At 50.3% G+C, this 16,937-nt stretch overlaps 3 protein-coding genes across 3 annotated transcripts, besides 3 other annotated features; all 3 read right to left on the bottom strand.

The window, feature by feature from the left end:
• Positions 1-4,669: 4,669 nt before the first annotated feature.
• Positions 4,670-4,700: a microsatellite.
• Positions 4,701-4,969: 269 nt separating this feature from the next.
• Positions 4,970-5,028: a microsatellite.
• Positions 4,988-5,025: a microsatellite.
• A 940-nt stretch (positions 5,029-5,968) lies between the features above and the next one.
• On the bottom strand, positions 5,969-10,600 carry NFIA_089010 (uncharacterized protein; the record flags this gene model as incomplete). Its single annotated transcript, XM_001260841.1, has 1 exon — positions 5,969-10,600. One exon carries the CDS (start codon positions 10,598-10,600, stop codon positions 5,969-5,971), a length of 4,632 nt encoding a protein of 1,543 aa, XP_001260842.1.
• Positions 10,601-13,722: 3,122 nt separating this feature from the next.
• NFIA_089000 (SAP domain-containing protein) lies at positions 13,723-14,628 on the bottom strand (the record flags this gene model as incomplete). Its single annotated transcript, XM_001260840.1, has 1 exon — positions 13,723-14,628. The coding sequence occupies one exon, from the start codon at positions 14,626-14,628 to the stop codon at positions 13,723-13,725; it is 906 nt and encodes a 301-aa protein (XP_001260841.1).
• Positions 14,629-15,437: 809 nt separating this feature from the next.
• Positions 15,438-16,508, bottom strand: NFIA_088990 (Ldh family oxidoreductase; the record flags this gene model as incomplete). Its single annotated transcript, XM_001260839.1, has 1 exon — positions 15,438-16,508. The coding sequence occupies one exon, from the start codon at positions 16,506-16,508 to the stop codon at positions 15,438-15,440; it is 1,071 nt and encodes a 356-aa protein (XP_001260840.1).
• Between the last annotated feature and the right edge of the window lie 429 nt (positions 16,509-16,937).

Raw genomic sequence — 16,937 nt, 5'->3', positions numbered from 1 at the left:
CTTATTGACAGGAGTGTTCTAAAAAAGTCAATACCTTGGTAGTTTGACTTTTTCTAGCTGGGATGGTACGTGTTTCATTGGACGTTACCTGTGCATGTACACCAGCCTGCACGGACATTGTGGCTGCAGCTCTTCCTTGGCTATTGGGCCAGGCCATTGACAGGGTTCTGGGTTGTCTCGCTTGCGAAGCTTGGAAACTCCATCACCTCATCCATCGATTTTGGTTACAGCATTTACCTTGTTGGAAGGTCTACCTGAGTAATAAGTATACAAGCATAATACCAACACGAAATGTGTTGATAAACTTGCTGCCTATTAAATGACATAATTTTGCTAGTTAGTCGAAGAATATTTAAGTGTGAGAAGGATTTGGGGTCTCTATTTGGATATATTCGATCCTTCAAGTGCAACTACTTTGTAGTACTCAGCGATATCATCGCCGACTGTGGGAATGGGCAACCATCTCCTGTTGCGATGGTGTGGCCTATGAGCTTTTGAGTTTCTTCTTTTGTAGGTGAGTACGGAGTACTCACTCCGAAAAGTCCTTCATATTTCATACATATCTCCTCGGGCGCCTCTGATGATCGTGGGTAATAATCTAATTTCTGTATCTATATTTAATAATGCTTCGCGTTGGGAGATCAGCGCACTGCTCGTTGGCGCTTGTCTCACCTACAATGGTCACTCTTCCACTTCTTATCAGGAGAGAATATCTGTAAAGTATATAGAGGCTTCGCTTGCATGCTTAGCGCAGCAGAGTTTTATTCGCCACAGTGGCACTCTTTCCCGACAACTTCACCTATCAGTTCAAAGACTAAATCTCATATATCAACAGCAAAGCTTTAGTAAAAACTTTTGATACTAGGTACTACTTTATATCAATCGGAAGAGCTTACCTTGCTTGAAAAAGATCATTTTGTTGAGCTGCAGTGGTCTTGGCTACTGTTTTCCGCGATCAGTCCTCTCCGCAAGGACCTCTTCCCTACCGCTACTCTACTGCAGGCGAAAACTCTTACCCTCCCTCGCGTTATTGAACTTTGTGAGTGATTGAGTTACTGATAGTTTGATAGGCCTTTGTGCTATCAATCAGACCCGTGGTTCCCACAGTACAACTCAAAAATGTTTGTAACTGTACGCTTCTGCTGTTGGCGCAAGGAGAAAATTTGGAGCCGACAGTCGAACTGCACGTTCTCATTCCTGGATCACACAATGATCTACTCCTTGACTCTTGACTCCAGACTCCAAAACTCCAGACATAGCGGATACCTTTTACCGTGCGTATAAGCTAAGAGTCTAGATGCAGTATTTGACCCCTCCCAAGAAAGACCATGGACCCTGGTTGTATGAGATTCCTGTTAGACCATTGGAGGTACCTCCCGATCGTGGATAGTTTCGGCTCAGCCATGTTGAAGCACTGATTGGTTCCCTTGGACGTTATTCAGTCGCATTATCTACATCCATGTTCGCTATTTTGAGGTGACCCGCTGTTGGACGCCCGAGCTGGTACTCGGCGTGACGCCGTCCGATGGTTGTTTTAGACCCTCTGTGGCTCCACTCCACCACTCTCTTCAGTGGACCTCCTTCCACATCGCCCAGGTATCTACGGAGTAGACTACGACTGATACCCTATTGACACTACAACTATGTTCGGGTCGTCAGTGCTCCTCCTCGAATTCCACTCCTCATCCTGACTAATAATCGGTTGACATCCCATCGTAAGCTCTGGATCTGTCTTCCGAGCTCTGATACTTTCGCTTCGCACAGCACGGACACTGCGCAAAACTCACGTCGCCAGATTTCTCTTTGACTTCGCACCAATGCCAAGGTGGAACGCTTCGGTGGAGGCGGTATGCTTTTGCTCTGCAATCTGCATGTCTGGGTTCCTCTGAAGGCAGTGCAACACACATTCTTTCCTCCATCACTCTATGCATTATCCATATGCGGCGTGCAAGGGCTCAAATCTGCAGCCGGTCAGAGTTTTTGAATTTGGACCTTATCTGAGTTTCTTGCCCTCCCCTCTCGGCGCACCGAAGTGGACGTGCTTACTCCGAGCTCGCCTTCTCCAGAAGCTCAAACTCAATGACTGCGATGCGTTGCTGTAGTCTGTGCTCTCACTCGACGGAGGACTACCCCGATCTTGTCCCCGGTCAGCACTTTGTGGAGCCTTGGGGAAAATATGTCGATAGCTTAATGACAGCTTTCCGAAATCGGTGGATTCTGTGCCGCTTCTCTGATAGGCGTGGAAGGTGGGGAGCTCCACCAGCAACACTGATAACAGCAAAGGAGGGGATTTATCATGGCATGATGGCCAGTCCCGCCCAACTGTCTTCGTAGCAACTACGATGCTACGAGCGAGTCAGCAAGTGCAGATGTTGGAGACATGATGCGCATGTTCTCCAGGCGTCAATTGAGTGACCCCATGCGGGGAAATTCTGTTCTAGAGGATCACCATTTGCATACGACTTCACGATGAAAAGACAATTTCTATGCGCTGTAGGAAACTTGTGGTTCATTAACACGCCAGCAGTGTTCGAGCTAAAGTGAAAGGTTGCAAAACACGGGTACGCAGTGTATCCCGAGGAGATACTTTTTTTTTGTCAAATAAGTCTGATCTCAAATCCTTTGACGTTCCTAAACAGCAACGCTCTGTTTCAGTATGCTCCAATTGTTGTCTCTACTGACAGCCAAGCTTGCGCCTTCGCCTCCTCTACCTGGTTCGCGCAATGCTCGAGCATAACAGCTGAGCTTCGTGATGGTGAAGGAGGCCCCAGCAACATGGGAGAATGTATGCATAGATCTGCATCAGCGGGAAGGAATTGATATGCTCCCCACCAGCTGACATTGGCGACGACTATATGCTAACACGAGGAGAGGAGAAATTGTATACAAACCTATCTGTAGCACGGATGCTGTACCTGGAGAAGCCACAAGCCACACCGTTCTAAAAGAATACATAGATGTCCCTAGCTACAAACCTTTACTCACTACCAACAGAAGCCTGCGCAATCAGAGGATACAATTTGGTCGTCTACCAGCGAGGCCCCACTACAGCAGCATCGATGGACGGCCAGAACAGACCGTGCTGCGGGTGAGGCAGTAGTGGGGAGCTTACATGCTGCTCTAGTGCGCAGCGGCGGTTGCAGTAGGCTGAGGCCAAAGCACCCTCGAGCTTAGTCGATGCTCATTTTAGAGCGGTAACGTTCTATGGGTACTGATAGGAATAGTATTGAGATTATAGGCAGGTGTGTCGAAACTATGACCAAAATAATTTTATTTTTGCATGCCAGGCTGAAACCAACTAACACCTAAGGTACTGTCCAGATACTTTCTTCCCTTGCCCAGGTCTGTTTCGATTCTGCATACAACGAATAATATTGCAGCGACAATGCACAGACATCTGTTTTAGTGGCTGCATTCCTTGCCAATATTCAAGACGGCTATACAGCTATACAGCTCAGCTATATTCGGATATCCGTGCGACCTATCCTGGGATGTGCTACGGATCAATCGGGTTCACCATATATGTATATTATTGCATGGATGAGAAATGCATCTGACCAGTGAAACCGCATCCTTCGTCTCATCCTACATTGCAATGGCTGAGACACCAATGACCTCGCTCCCAAGGTCTCTCTTTAAACCTACCTCCCTATCCATGCAGCATGAAGATAGCTGTACAGGACACATGACTCCTGACAAACATCAGACATGCGTCCATGATCCGCCTGTCTCTATAGTTTCTGCATTACCTCCCCATCCTCCTTGTTTCACTCGACCCCGCGGCGCCTCCACCTCGGCCTTCCTCAACGCCATCACTCTCCTATTAGTCCGGATCCCCAACGCTCCGATATGACAGCCATGGCTGTCTGTTCAACTGGACCGGGCGTGTCTAGTAAAAAGCATATCTCGAAGTTCACGATCCTTACAAGGTGTCAATGTACAACCAAGGGGGCCATCGCTGTTTTGCACAGATCCGAGCGCGCAGAAACCCCGGGAGGGGCTTGTCCTTCCCCTCTCTCTCTGCCAGCGACGCCAGCTTAGGTTCCCGATGACAATCTCCTGCGTGCTCTGGGCACCAATAGACGGCAGCTCGGAGATTCCATGGACGAGAAGGTTTGGATCTGGTTCATCTCTTACCCGTTAACGATTCAGATATACATTCACGGATGGACTTTGTATCACTCTCATCCGGTCGGCAGGTACATCACCAGTCCATTATACTTATACCTCTGGATCAATATGACTGTTGCGACATTGTCCCAATCGCACCAACAACATGATGGCACAATGATATGCATAGAAAGTATGCAAGGCAGCCGAGTCTGCAATATCACGCCACGATACGCCAGGTGCAATGACCGAGTGCGGGGTGCAGCAGTGCGTTACTTCCCTGTCCTCTGCCAACTCAGCATCGCCATGATCACGGTCACGGTCGCGGTCACGGTGACGGCCACGGCAGTCCCAAACTCAAGCGCACGGCCCTTTCCATTTGTCAAGATAGGCACCAGCTCGAACACCGATTCTTCAACCTCCGTATTCAATATCAAAACCATCCCCAACCCCGCATGTGATGGCTGAGTCTGCACACATCGTGTATGCGTCAGATAACACTCAGCAGATACGGAGTAGTCACGGTCACAACCCGGAGTTATCTCCACACTCCTACAGACAGACACAGACACAGACACAGACACAGACACTCTGTACAGTGTACATTGGTAAAAGATATCTACATGATAGAACCAACAGCCACTAAGAAGAACGATCTACACCGCCATCTCAACGTTCCTCGGTGGCTGATATCCGCGCTGTCCATTGGCCGCTGGACCGCCGAGAAGATATAAACTTCCAACCTCAATCGCACCTCCCTAGAATGGAGACGCGGAGGCATCCTCTCCATCGCAAACACAATCGCCACTGGTCTTGTCTCGAACTTCGCGTCGAACATGCCTCCGCGGGAACTTGCAAGACATGTAGATACACGACGTAGATGTAGATGTAGATGTAGATGTAGATGTAGATGTATATCTCGCCATCGACGTAAGTGGTATCGGACTCGCCACAGACGCAAAACATTCTGGTGGCAATCGCAATCGTAACTGCAACGGCACCGGCGACAGCGACATCGCCATCGTTGCACTCGGACGACAGCAACAAAGATAGAACCAGACACCGTGCGACCTTGCCAATATCGCCACTTTGCTCAGACTGAGAATAACTCGTACTTGTACGCAAATCCGGATTTCCGTTTCCGGTAATACCAGCCCCTATCCATACCGAGCACTGAAGGGGCAACTGCGACTTTCAGTTCGCCATTACCTCTATCTCTTTCTGCAATAGAATGGCTTGGCTCAGGTGCTTAAGGTGCTTTAAGCAAACGGCAGCAGAGCGAATGATATATCCAAGGCAGCCGGATTCGATATAGGCCTGAGAGTTGGCATGCGGGACATTGTACTCCGGTCGTCGGAGGGGTGGATTGAATCATAACTACTACGTGAAGGCAGGTAGAATTGCTGGCAAAATGTGAAATCGATAGGGAGAGGACAATATCAAGACCAAATTAGATCCTTCATTAAGTATATCTCGTGCCTAACTATATGTGCTATAAGCAGAGAACCTCCAGGGTATAGTAGTAGAAGAGAAATAGAAGAAAGAAACAGACGCTATCCATCCAAAGACCAGCTTCGGATGATAGACAAGACGGTAAACAAAAGCAGAAGAACACCAAAGGTTCATACAGCCGCCAATATACGCAATGCAAATGCAAGGAATAGGTCGCCCTATATCAAGTGTATGAAGACAGTCTGTTTTGTCTTTCCGCATACCTGCCACCGATGAATAATAACTGGTATATTAAACAGATATAGTCGCAAGAAACACGCACGTCGTGTCAAAAATCAGGGTCATTCATCACAATCGTTTTCGTAAGTCATCATCAGCGTCGTTATCATCGGCTCGTGAGGATAGATCAAACACTTGCAGTCCGCCGTTTCACCTCGCTGGGTTTTTGTGCGTATGCAATCAACAGCCGGAATCCTGTGCCTCGTTTCTGACACTCACGGAGAACCCGCTTATCGGCCCAGATACTGGACGATGCATCACCGTTCGGCAGAACTGGGATCTCATAACATCTTGTGTACCACCAGCGCCCGACTTTAGCGACAATCTTCCGTATCGACTCGTCGTTAGAGGGAGACGGGGAGGGATCGGAGAGTAGGTCTCCAAGAGACAAGTCGGTGTCGTTGGATGGCGATTTGCCATGTACTTTCGGTTGTTGCGCGCTCGTCGAGGAACTTGTCAGAGCCGAGAACGCAGTAGACGGCGTACCCGTGGCAACAGATGTGGAGGGATTGGAAGATGTAGTGGACGAAGATGAGGCTGAAGATCTGACAATCACCCCCGTCACCGGAATCCGCACCATGCAGCGCCGCAAACTATCGAACCCTTGTAGTCCCAGCAGCTTCTGTAGGTTGTCACTCGCAGGCTTCAAACTGATATTGGGGTCAGACAAGTATGTCTTCTCCTTGAGCATCCTCACGGCTTTGCGGGTCCGAATTCCCATGTTCACCATGTCCAGATCGAGCACACTCATCTCCATATAACCACCAGGTCGAAGCACGCGCTTGCATTCGGACACAATGTTGTTCTGAACGCTTTCGGAACATGCAGATGGAAATCGCAAGACGGTGGCCATAAAAAAGCTCTTTGCGAAAGGAAACGGTTGTTCCAAGCTGGCCTGGTGGACCGTATGATGGTTCGTCGGTGGTTGCCAAGCAGCTGGATGCTTCAATGGGGTTTTCGCGGGACCGTCGGTAAGGCAGTAGATGTCAGCATTCGGGTAGGTGAGGGCGCAATAAAATGACCAGTCGTCGTTTCCCAGTCCATCGATGACGAGAATCCGCTCTTGCTCGCCGTTTTTGACATGATTATGCGCAGGACTAAAAAGTACCCTTCCAAACGACAGCCAACGGCTTGTCATGAGAGATCCTGAGCGTATGTTGGTCTGGGCGGTTGGTCCCTCTCTATCGCGCTCGGCAATGTCAAAGAGAATGGTATTCCGTTGCCGGCAAGTCTCGAACGTCTCGGATAAGTCCAGTGAAGACGAGCTGAGGAAGGCTGCTTGTTGCTCAACAGGTGCAAGTGAGGCTGAGTTGTCATCTATCTTCTCATTGCTTGTTCGCTTTCCATCTTGATCATCATAACAGTAACTAGCAATGATGTCACTGAACGAAGGTTGGGAAGAAGGGGTAATGGAAGAGTGGAGGGCTGAAGCTATCGCGGAACGCCGCAAGTGAAACGAGCCATCACTTGGTCGAGGTGATGAGGGAGTGAGAGCCACGGTCGGAGTGTCGACGAGAAGAACAGGCGAGTGTTTATTGACATTCGAGTCCATCTCGGCTTGAAGCGCCTTGCTGGCCATGGTGGCCATTTCCAATTTCCCATCCTCGGTAGACTCCCCCGACAAAGTACGTCCTGGAACCTCTGGTGAAAGAACGTGGTCAATGAGGTCGTCATACTCGGCCCAGACCTCGTCCTCGGTGGGGTCTGAACCCAGCATCGGAACCACAGCAGTGACAGCGGCCAAAGCTTCAGAACCGCTTGACGTGGAAACACCCGAATCCTTCCTCGGTGAGAACGTTAGAAATTCGTCTTTGGAGTAAGGGCCTGGGAAAAAATTGAGAGCAGTCGCTATCTCAGGATCGCCAAAGGGGCAAGTGAGGTCAAATCCAAGACCCAACGGACGACGAGGGGCCTCGTTGGACTGAGCTGTGACCGTGGGCTGACTCGAAGTTTGCAATTCGAGAAGAAGATTACCTGTCGCCGGAGCAGCTATCGACGGAGAATCTGCCATGCTAAAGGGTCTCGAGAACGATTGAAGCGCTGGTTTGTGTTGCCGATCCCGCCTTGAGATCACTTCAGGAATACGGCCGACAGATGCCAACCGTCGTGGGCGTCCACTAGATGTGCTTGCCTTGGAGTTGTGGAGTAAAGGATCCTTGTTAAAGTAGACCTTTGGTGAAGCCGGGCGATCTCGACAGAACTCGCCTTGAAGCTTCGGAGGCGATGGAAGCAGGATAGATTGGTTTTGCTTCCTGATATTCAAGGCAGCCGGAATTTCCACTCGTGAGTCCATATCCTCAATCTCCGTCGGAGGCGACTCCTCAACGTGGTTGACGATATCGTCCAGAGGGTCGAAGTCGGCATCCACCAAGGCGTAGTGTGCGACAGGCCGGGATACTAAGACTGGGGACACTGTAGCATGGAGCTGAGGGGTGTTAGGAGATACAAGCGGCTCACGGGTTGGTTTCTTCTCCTTTTGCGCGTTTCCATGTCTCTGGAAGAAACTCCACTTGAATCCTTTGCTCTTTTTCTGGGGTGTTTTAGGCTGCTCAGTCGCCGTCCCACTTCCCCTCGATCCTTCGCCGCTGAACGAAAGCGGGGTCTCATCAAACGGCTTCGATGGACGAGAGGACGCCTGTCCGGGCCCAACATTGTTGGCCTCGGCATGGTCTAGTCCGCTAGAGCTTGCAACAGCTTGATTAGATACCTGCAATCTAGCTTGAGTTGAATTGTTCCGATAGGGATTGCGTTGCTCGTTCTCGGCTGTCGGAGCAGGCAACGAGTCCGTTGAGTAACCAGCTGAGCTCGATCCTGAATACTTGACTAAACTTTGAGCAGATTCGACGCTGAGACCGCTCGTACTCTTCCCACTCTGTGTCTTCGTCAACGAGGCACCGTCCATGCCTCCACCAGTGATGAAGACAGGCTCTAGACGATCCAGCAGGAAATCATCAAGATCCATATCTGTTCGACCTCTGACACTTGTCTTGGTGCTGGAAACCGATCGCGGTGTGCTGCGGTTGGTGCTCGTTGACCTTGCTCTCGTATCGCTGTTGCTGCCGACAGTTCCCTTCCGACCACGCTGTGCATATCTTCCATAACCCTCATGGCCTGTCCCAGCTGCTGGACCCTTGCGGATGTGTCGATCCTCAAGTTTTTGTACTTCCATCTCAGACTTTGACTTCTTCGAAAAGAGACCGTACCGCCGCGATTTCGCGGGGCTCGTCACATCCTGTTTTGTTTTAGGTTCTTTTATCAAAGTTCGCGGCGATTTGCGCATTGACTCTGGTGAGCTAGGTATGAGTGAGGGTGGACGGGCAGAAGACCTTGACTGCAACGAATCAACTGAGGTGGCAGCGGAGACGTTTGAGACCAAATGACTTCTCCCCAATGCGACGGAGCTAGCTCCGGATCCATGTCTCCTATGACTCGCCACAGCGCCAGGAGGGAGGTTGCTACGGATCACAGGTGACGGTTCAAGCTCTAACCGGTGAGTACCCTCCCTACTGGGTCTTGAAGGTACATGCCCTGAACCACTGACCTCGCCTTTCAATGCCGATCCTTTGAGATTCCCGTGACCTCCGGCGGCACCACTGCTTTGCTCCTCGAATGTCTCTGAATTTTCCGCAAGGTTTGGTCTGGTCATTCTCGGCAGGCTGGACTTTGTCGATGTTTTAAGCGGCTGTTGATTTCCAGTGGGCGTAGCAGGCTTCGCGGAACCATCTTTGTTGGGAGGATTGTCGAATTGATTCTTCGTTGACGTTGACAACGTGCGTAACCCTGCGCCAGCAGTCATGCCCGGAAACCCGTCGCCACCTGAATCCAATGGATCATCTTGTGAGTCGGACTTCTGCATTATAGGTGAGAAGATGGGGAGTCTAGACTCGGAAGGGCTCAGGTGCCTGAAGCGAGGACCGACCTTCGCGGAATGGATAATCCCAGGGGAATAGGATGACAGTGAGGTGGGAGTAGAAGTCCTGCTCCATATCCCCGGAGAACCAGAGTATCTCGTCGAGGGGCTGCTAGCCGATGCAAAAATTGGGGTCGGAGGAGGTAGATTTTGGGTGTTGAGTGTAGTTCGTAAACTAGCGAATTCACTGGGCACTTGTTCCACTGGTTGTGGCCTTGCTTTGCTTGCAGTCTTTGAGTGCGAAGAACTAGGCGACGGCTTGTGTCTCACTGGAATTGCTTGGTCCAATGACGGCTGGGTAGCAGGATTCGCAACATGACCGGGGGGAGCACTGCTTGGAATGATCACACTCAGTTTCTCTGGCCTCGCCGGTGTTGCCTTGAGTCCGTAGATGTCGTTCCGCCGACCAATTGTGGGTGCTCTGCGACGCAGAACTTTGCGTGGTCTTTCGCTAGTGGGTTCTGAGACGTGCGTCCCCACCGTAGGACTGGCCGGACGTGGCACAGGTTGAGCAGGTGGCGGGACGGAAGGGGGTAAGGCTGCTGACGGTGATGGATGAGTGTTCGCTCGGGGAAGTAACGACATATGGACGCCGGTAGTGGATGAAGTCTGCGAAGCAGCTAAAGAGGCTTGCACTCCGCGAGCTTCTTCCGCATCTGGAAAGGAGGATGATCTGCTATTTCTTGCTGTTGGGACCATTGACTTCGAAATTTGAACCCTCGAGGGTAGCGCAGAAGGACCATAAGTTCTAGAAGAGGAGTTCACCACCAAAAATGTCCCGTTTCGACGCTGGGAGGTAGGATCTTTCAGCCTGGGGATACGACCGCCCTCGGATTTGTACGACGACATGGTGCAACCCGACTTTGATATCCGGCTCCAGTCCGAAGACCAATGTTTCAGAATCGAAAGGAAGAGGAGATAGGTATGGAATCATTCCGCCTAGAAGTTGTTCTTCCCAGTTGTATATAAAGCTGCAAGATCGTGTCTTCTGTGAGCATTGGTCAAAAAGCCGATTACGGTGCCCATACTTACTCCTTCTATTGCATCCTGTTTGACCGCGAAAGCAAAAGTAATGTGGCGTCATTCAGTGAACAGGTTGAAGAATGCAAACAGACCGCGAGCACAGGGGTATCTATCGCTGGTACGGAGTAGGAAAACGACAATATCAAACGCTCAAGCGAAAAAGATGCAATACGTCGTGCTAATCGTGAAGCTTGCAGTGCAACAGAAATGGTGATTCAATGTTGTAATAGCTGGTAAAGCGACCAGAGGGCCACATGAAGGTATAGAATATAAAATGGACTAAAAAAGAAAAAGAGAAAAAAAAAATCCGTAGATTAAAAGTGAACTGTCAAACTATAGTTGAGCGGATCAGGACATTGCAGCTGCTTCGCCACAATACCGAGTCACTCGTGGCTAAACTGTCAAACCTGTCGAGCTGGAGCTGCACGAACACGTCAGAGAAGGCAAGAAAGATAATGAGAAAACTTATGCAGAGGAGACCAGCTGCGTAGGACGAAAATAAGAGGGAAAAGAAGAGAACAGAACGATAGTCAGGTAAGAAAGGAGGGGCAAAATGATATTTGACCCAGGAACAGGGTTCCCCAAGAATTACTGCAAATCTGCTTTTCGAGGGTTTGACCCCGAGAAAGGAGATTTTACAGGCCAATCAGAAGTTCATTTGGATTGCAGAAATCAAGTGGGGGACGAGGAATCTCAATATTGACATGTTGGAGTGCAGTCCATATGGGTTGGCTAGAACGGGTAAATGTGATGCGAATTGTGCGATCGACGTTGGCGTCTATATTCGAGATCCGATGTGACCAGCACAACCATTGGCGAATGGGTTGCAAAATCTTCGCTTTCGAGAAAGCTAAAGCCTAAATCTGTCGAGAAGCGGCTTTTTTAGTAGAGCAAATGGAACTTAGTGTAGAGCACTCCATAGCGTTGGGGACAGGATCGTGCACAGTAGCAGGCATTTGGATGGAAGTATCGAAAAGGGCCCACTTTTGGATCCAGTCCATTTGCCTTGAGGGAGCGCAGTGAGCGGAATGACTTGACAGGTTGAACTGGAGTTGAGTGGCGGAGATAGTGAAATGTTCTTCGTTCGCGCAGTCCGCCTGATCGGGGAATCCTAATCCGTAAAGATTTCAGGTAAGTCGCTGCATCAATTCTGTTAGTACCGAGTAGCAGCAGAGCAACATTGATTTCCTGATCAAATCATAAAAGCCTTGATAATTCTTGCTTGGCCTTGGCCGTCGTACGTCTGGATGTTGGACGATGATTGATGAACTTCATCGGACTAGTATCGGACAATTTGGGGGAGTTTCTTTTCTTAGCTGTGGGTGGATATTAGTGTGCAAGTCATGTGGTGGTCACTGACCAGTCTGCATCTCTGCCACTGTTGGTCTGCCTCGCAGTATCTAGCCTACTACTGCACGAACTAAGAAGATTAGTTATGCCTCAAGGCGACCCCGGCGAGGCCGATATGGCGTTACCAAAACCTCGTCGATCATTGGCAAGCCCGAAAGGCATGCTCTCGACTGGACGCGCATGGCTCTGCAGAGTAACACAGTTCGGCCTCTTTACTACTATTCGCACTCCTGGTAAGTCTTGCATATGGTAGGAGACCTGCCAAGGACATGGCATGATTATGCTGATGATGATTTCCAGCTGGGACACTTCCCATTATGCTATTGTTCCGCCGATTCTGATGTTCTATGGCATCACTGCAAGGTTCGCCCCGTCCCTTTACATAACCATGGATAGGAGAGCAAAGGACGAGAAACAGAGAACCCACCGCTAAAGGACATGGCCCACGATTGTAACAAACAATTTTAGAGAACTCGGTTGAACAGGCCGCAAACCAGCCAGTGACTGTGTACAAACGCCATGCGACGAGAGCTGAGGCTTGAAGCCAAATTGGCGAACCTGCGGATATGGACCCTGATTGGACTGTCACCATTTATGGGTTTGGAATTTTGCACCCGAAATTTGTGGAGTCGCTGAGCCGTGGGGCTTCTGCGATCCGCCGCTAAACGATCAAGGAAGCGATTTTCGTACTTCTGTGAAGACTGTGATTGAACGGGATACTTAACGGACGGACGAGACGCGGGGCAGTACCGGTTTATCCACCTGGATTGAGAATGATGGCGAAACAGGAAACTTTTCAAATCACCGTATTCGTCAGACGGAAAAAGCAATGACCCTTTGTAGTGGCCTTTGACTTCGGGATTCCAGTGGAGACGGCGGCAATTCAAGCGTGCTCACAGGAGCCGACCTGAGGCCAAAAAGAAGCCCATCGATGTATACGATCACGGGGTTGCCTGTACATTCTTGCAGTCGTTGGTTAGAGTTTGAAGAAACGCATGCGAAGTGGAAAGGAGCAAGATAGAAGACAGAGCTCACGAGATTCTCAAGGCGTTCAGTAATACGAGGATTGCGATGATGGCTTGAAGCCTCGTGCTCTAGGAAGCTGCAAGAGCAGAGAGGCTGCCGATCATCGCGATCATTCGAGATCAGCCGCGTAATTTGAGTGTCGAAGGCGCTGGTTTGCTGCAGGAACCACTCGCACTGGCCGACTTGAAATGGGCCTAATGCACTTTTCAGCTGACTCGGTCGGCGCAGCAACTCAAGCACTCATTGTCAAGTGGAGTCTATCTGTCTACTCTCCTTCTACGGTCTTAGATCATGAACGCCAATGTAGAGCATTTGAACAATGGCATCTTAACGGTTTTCTTTTGATTATTATACACCTTAATGAATCCATGGTACCAATATTCCGATCCAGTAATTGAGACTATTGCTTGTTTCTTTCCTACGTCACAATACCTCAACTTCATCATGAATCAAATAATATTCCAGTTGTAGATATCCCCGTAACGCCAGCGAATTGAAAATAAAGAAACCGAAGAAGGGGGGTCAATGATGGAATGGAGTACAATTGAATGGACGTATCGGCATACCCAACACTATGCCGCAGTCGCAAATCGCTTCTTTCTGGCTTCCATGGCCAGACGATCTTTCTCACTCATGTTACTCTGCTCGCTGGTTTTGCCAGCGTTTCCCTCATTCCGTTGATTCTGGTTTCGATTTCCGCGGCCCTTTCCCCGGAATTTGCCTCTGCCGCCAATATCACGTCGCTTGCCCCCTCGTGAGGCTTGTTCATTATCACCCCGACCTCTCTTGCGAGACTTCTCTGTCGGGAGAGCTTCGTCCAGGCCTTTGACACCGCCAGCAGGAGTAGGTTGAACCGCCGTACCGAACCGCTTCGCCCTCTCGAGTTGCTTCTCCGCCTCTGCAATTGCAGCCTTGGACTCCTCGGTAATACCAAACTTCTCCGCGCGAGCCTTGCGTTTCTTCAACTCCTCTTCCATCTCGGTGATGGGCAGCCCCATAGAATAGTCCGGTGCCGGTTTTTCTTCGGCCGGGGCAGCAGGTGCTGCCTCAGCTGGCGCACCTTCCGTGCCTTCATGCCCTTGCGCCCCACTCTCAGCCGATGGTGCCGCGCCCTTCGATTCGACCTTCAAATCGTCCGTAGTAGCGGGGTCGGTATCGAGTTTCTGGTTCGGAACAGCGACCGGGTTGGCGACTGCACCTTTGCCGCCAGCAGCAATGGCAGCGGCGCCAGCCTCAGTAGAAGGCTTCACGGCGGTAGTATCAGCAGCAGGTACATCATCATCTTCCCAGTCAATGACATCGTCCGCGGCATCAGTCTTTGCAGCAGGGGCAGGGGCCGATGCGGCCTTGGCTTTGTTTTCGTCGTCTTCCTGGAGGCGAGCGACCATCTCCGCCTTCTTGCCTGTGTGAGGAAGCGAGCGAGATTTGAGAATCTCCACTAGCTCCGCGTTCGTCTTCTTGCTGTAATCGGTGGTCATTTTGATGGGCGTTGAGCGGTGATGGTAGGTGTTGTGTTGTTTGGTTCGGACGTCAACGGTCGAGGATAGGCGGAATCGAGATCTTGCGCTTAGTGGGTGATAGGTGTAATTGTCACAAATTAGGCAATTGGCATACTGCGCTTAGCAGGGTAATAATGAGTCAATTGTGCTGATGGAGAAATGAGCAAAACAAATCCGGACAGTGAGCTTTCACTAGCTGATGAAGACGCGCTGAAGTTCACGCGCAGTACAGTTAAGCTGTGGCTTGTTTCCCAGGTTGGGAATAGGTCATGTGACTATGACATATCGCGTGGCATTTACTTCTTTTCCGCCCTAAAAATTAGGAATGCCTGCTTCCACAAGGAGTCGCCGCAGTCTGCGAGCTTAACCGGAGCATCCAAAAGTAAACAGCTGAAAACAAAGAGCTTGGACCCTGGCAGGCTTGGAGCTTCTGACATGGCACCATAGAAACGACTGTGGCAATTCATTGAGCATTTGAATTTTGCATATACTGCGCCACACTTATTGGATCATGTGATCGCCTGGCATAACAGCTCGATATTCCAACTTTGATAGTCGTGGATCTGTGCCTTTATTATTTCATGATTAGCAGGTGGTAATGATTGGACTCTAATTTGATACTCATTGTTCTAAATGTCAACGGGTCTGAGGTACAGCTCCGACTGAATTAGTCCGCATCTGTCAAACGAAGATATCGCCGGTATCTAATATAAAAATTTGGCGGGCTTATATCAAAATAATATTGGGAACTTTCCTTTCTATGTACAAGAAGCCTCGTAGTAGCAGAATCATTTCCGATCGATAACAATCCTTTCTGCGCCAACTTTCTCTGCCTCCCTGTTCAATGCATCTATTTCTGCTTGGACATACGGAATGCCCGTCTTCAATCTCTCCTCGTGCGTGATCTGTTCAATTTCCCCAGGAAAGTAGATGTGATCTACTCCAGCCATTTTCTCGGAGCCCACCACCCTCTGATAAAGATAATCCATCCGCTCCTTGAACTCCTCCAGGCTCATGAAGAGATCCGGCTTGATAGCGACGAGAAAATGCCCTACATCAGCCGGTTTCGAAGGATCATAGGGATTAGTGACATGACCCGCAAATGCCGAGCCAGACAGGACTCCAGAGAATACATCCATCATGACCGCGAGCGCCGATCCCTTCGGCCCTCCCATAGGCAACATCACACCTTCAAGCGCCTTGTGCGGGTCATCCGTAGGCCGTCCCTCACCATCCAAAGCCCAATCGCTGGGAATCTTCTCCCCCCGCCTCGCAGCCTTGTAGATCTTGCCTCGCGCCGCAATCGAGGGCGCCATATCCAGAATAAACGGCTTCTCCTTACCCGCCGGCGCACCGCACGCCAACGGAGACACTCCCATCAACTTCTCCCTCCCACCCCAAACAGGCAACGCCGGCGACGAGTTCGTGAAAACCAGACTCATCATCCCCGCGTCAAGCGCCTGCTGCACCACCCACGCGGACATCCCGAAATGATTCGAATGCTTGACGGAGACGAACCCGATTCCAAACTCGCGCGCCATCTCAATCGCCCGCTTCATCCCGAGATGCGCGGCGACGAACCCGAACCCGTTCTTTCCGTCTACCTGCGCCACGACCGGCGTGATTTGGTTCAGCACGGGGTTGGCTTTGGCGTCTAGCACTCCTTGACGGATGCGTTCCATGTAGGATGGGATGCGATTGATGCCGTGGGTGTCCACTCCGCGTAGGTCGGCGCGGACCAGGCAGTCGGCGATGATGGTGGCATTTTCTGGGGAGACGCCGTTACCTGTTAAGACGGACTGGACGAATGTCCTGGCGTTGTCTGCTGAAACGTAGTGTTTTTCGGTTGCTGGATCCATTGGTACACCTGTAGTAGCTCTTGCTTGTGTGGGAGTTGTAAAGTGAAGGAGATTAATGTCGACTGTCGCAGACTTATCGGATTCACTCTTAAAGATCCGTGCAGTGACTCAGTTCTGGGATTCCTCAATCGCGGAAAGTGTTGATCCCATCAAGCTCAATGTCCCCACCAGATCGGATCGTTGTCCGCATCTCCACCCCGACCTCGGACGATCCCCGCATTCTGTATATATAACGGCTGAAGTAGATGACTTGTTGTTGTTGAACGAGCGTTATGTTTCGGACGTTTCGGCCCAGATTCGTTCCGTCTACGTTGGTTTACTATCAGGTAATAGATGATTCCAATGCGCGGTTTCAGGAAATATATTGAGCAGTGTGGACATGAACTACAAAAAAGTAACACTCCGCCCCAATAATTCAACAAGATACAC

Source organism: Aspergillus fischeri, genomic scaffold (genome assembly GCF_000149645.3).
Source record: "Aspergillus fischeri NRRL 181 1099437636264 genomic scaffold, whole genome shotgun sequence".
Taxonomy (NCBI): domain Eukaryota; kingdom Fungi; phylum Ascomycota; class Eurotiomycetes; order Eurotiales; family Aspergillaceae; genus Aspergillus; species Aspergillus fischeri.
This window is presented reverse-complemented; position numbering and strand designations above follow the sequence as displayed.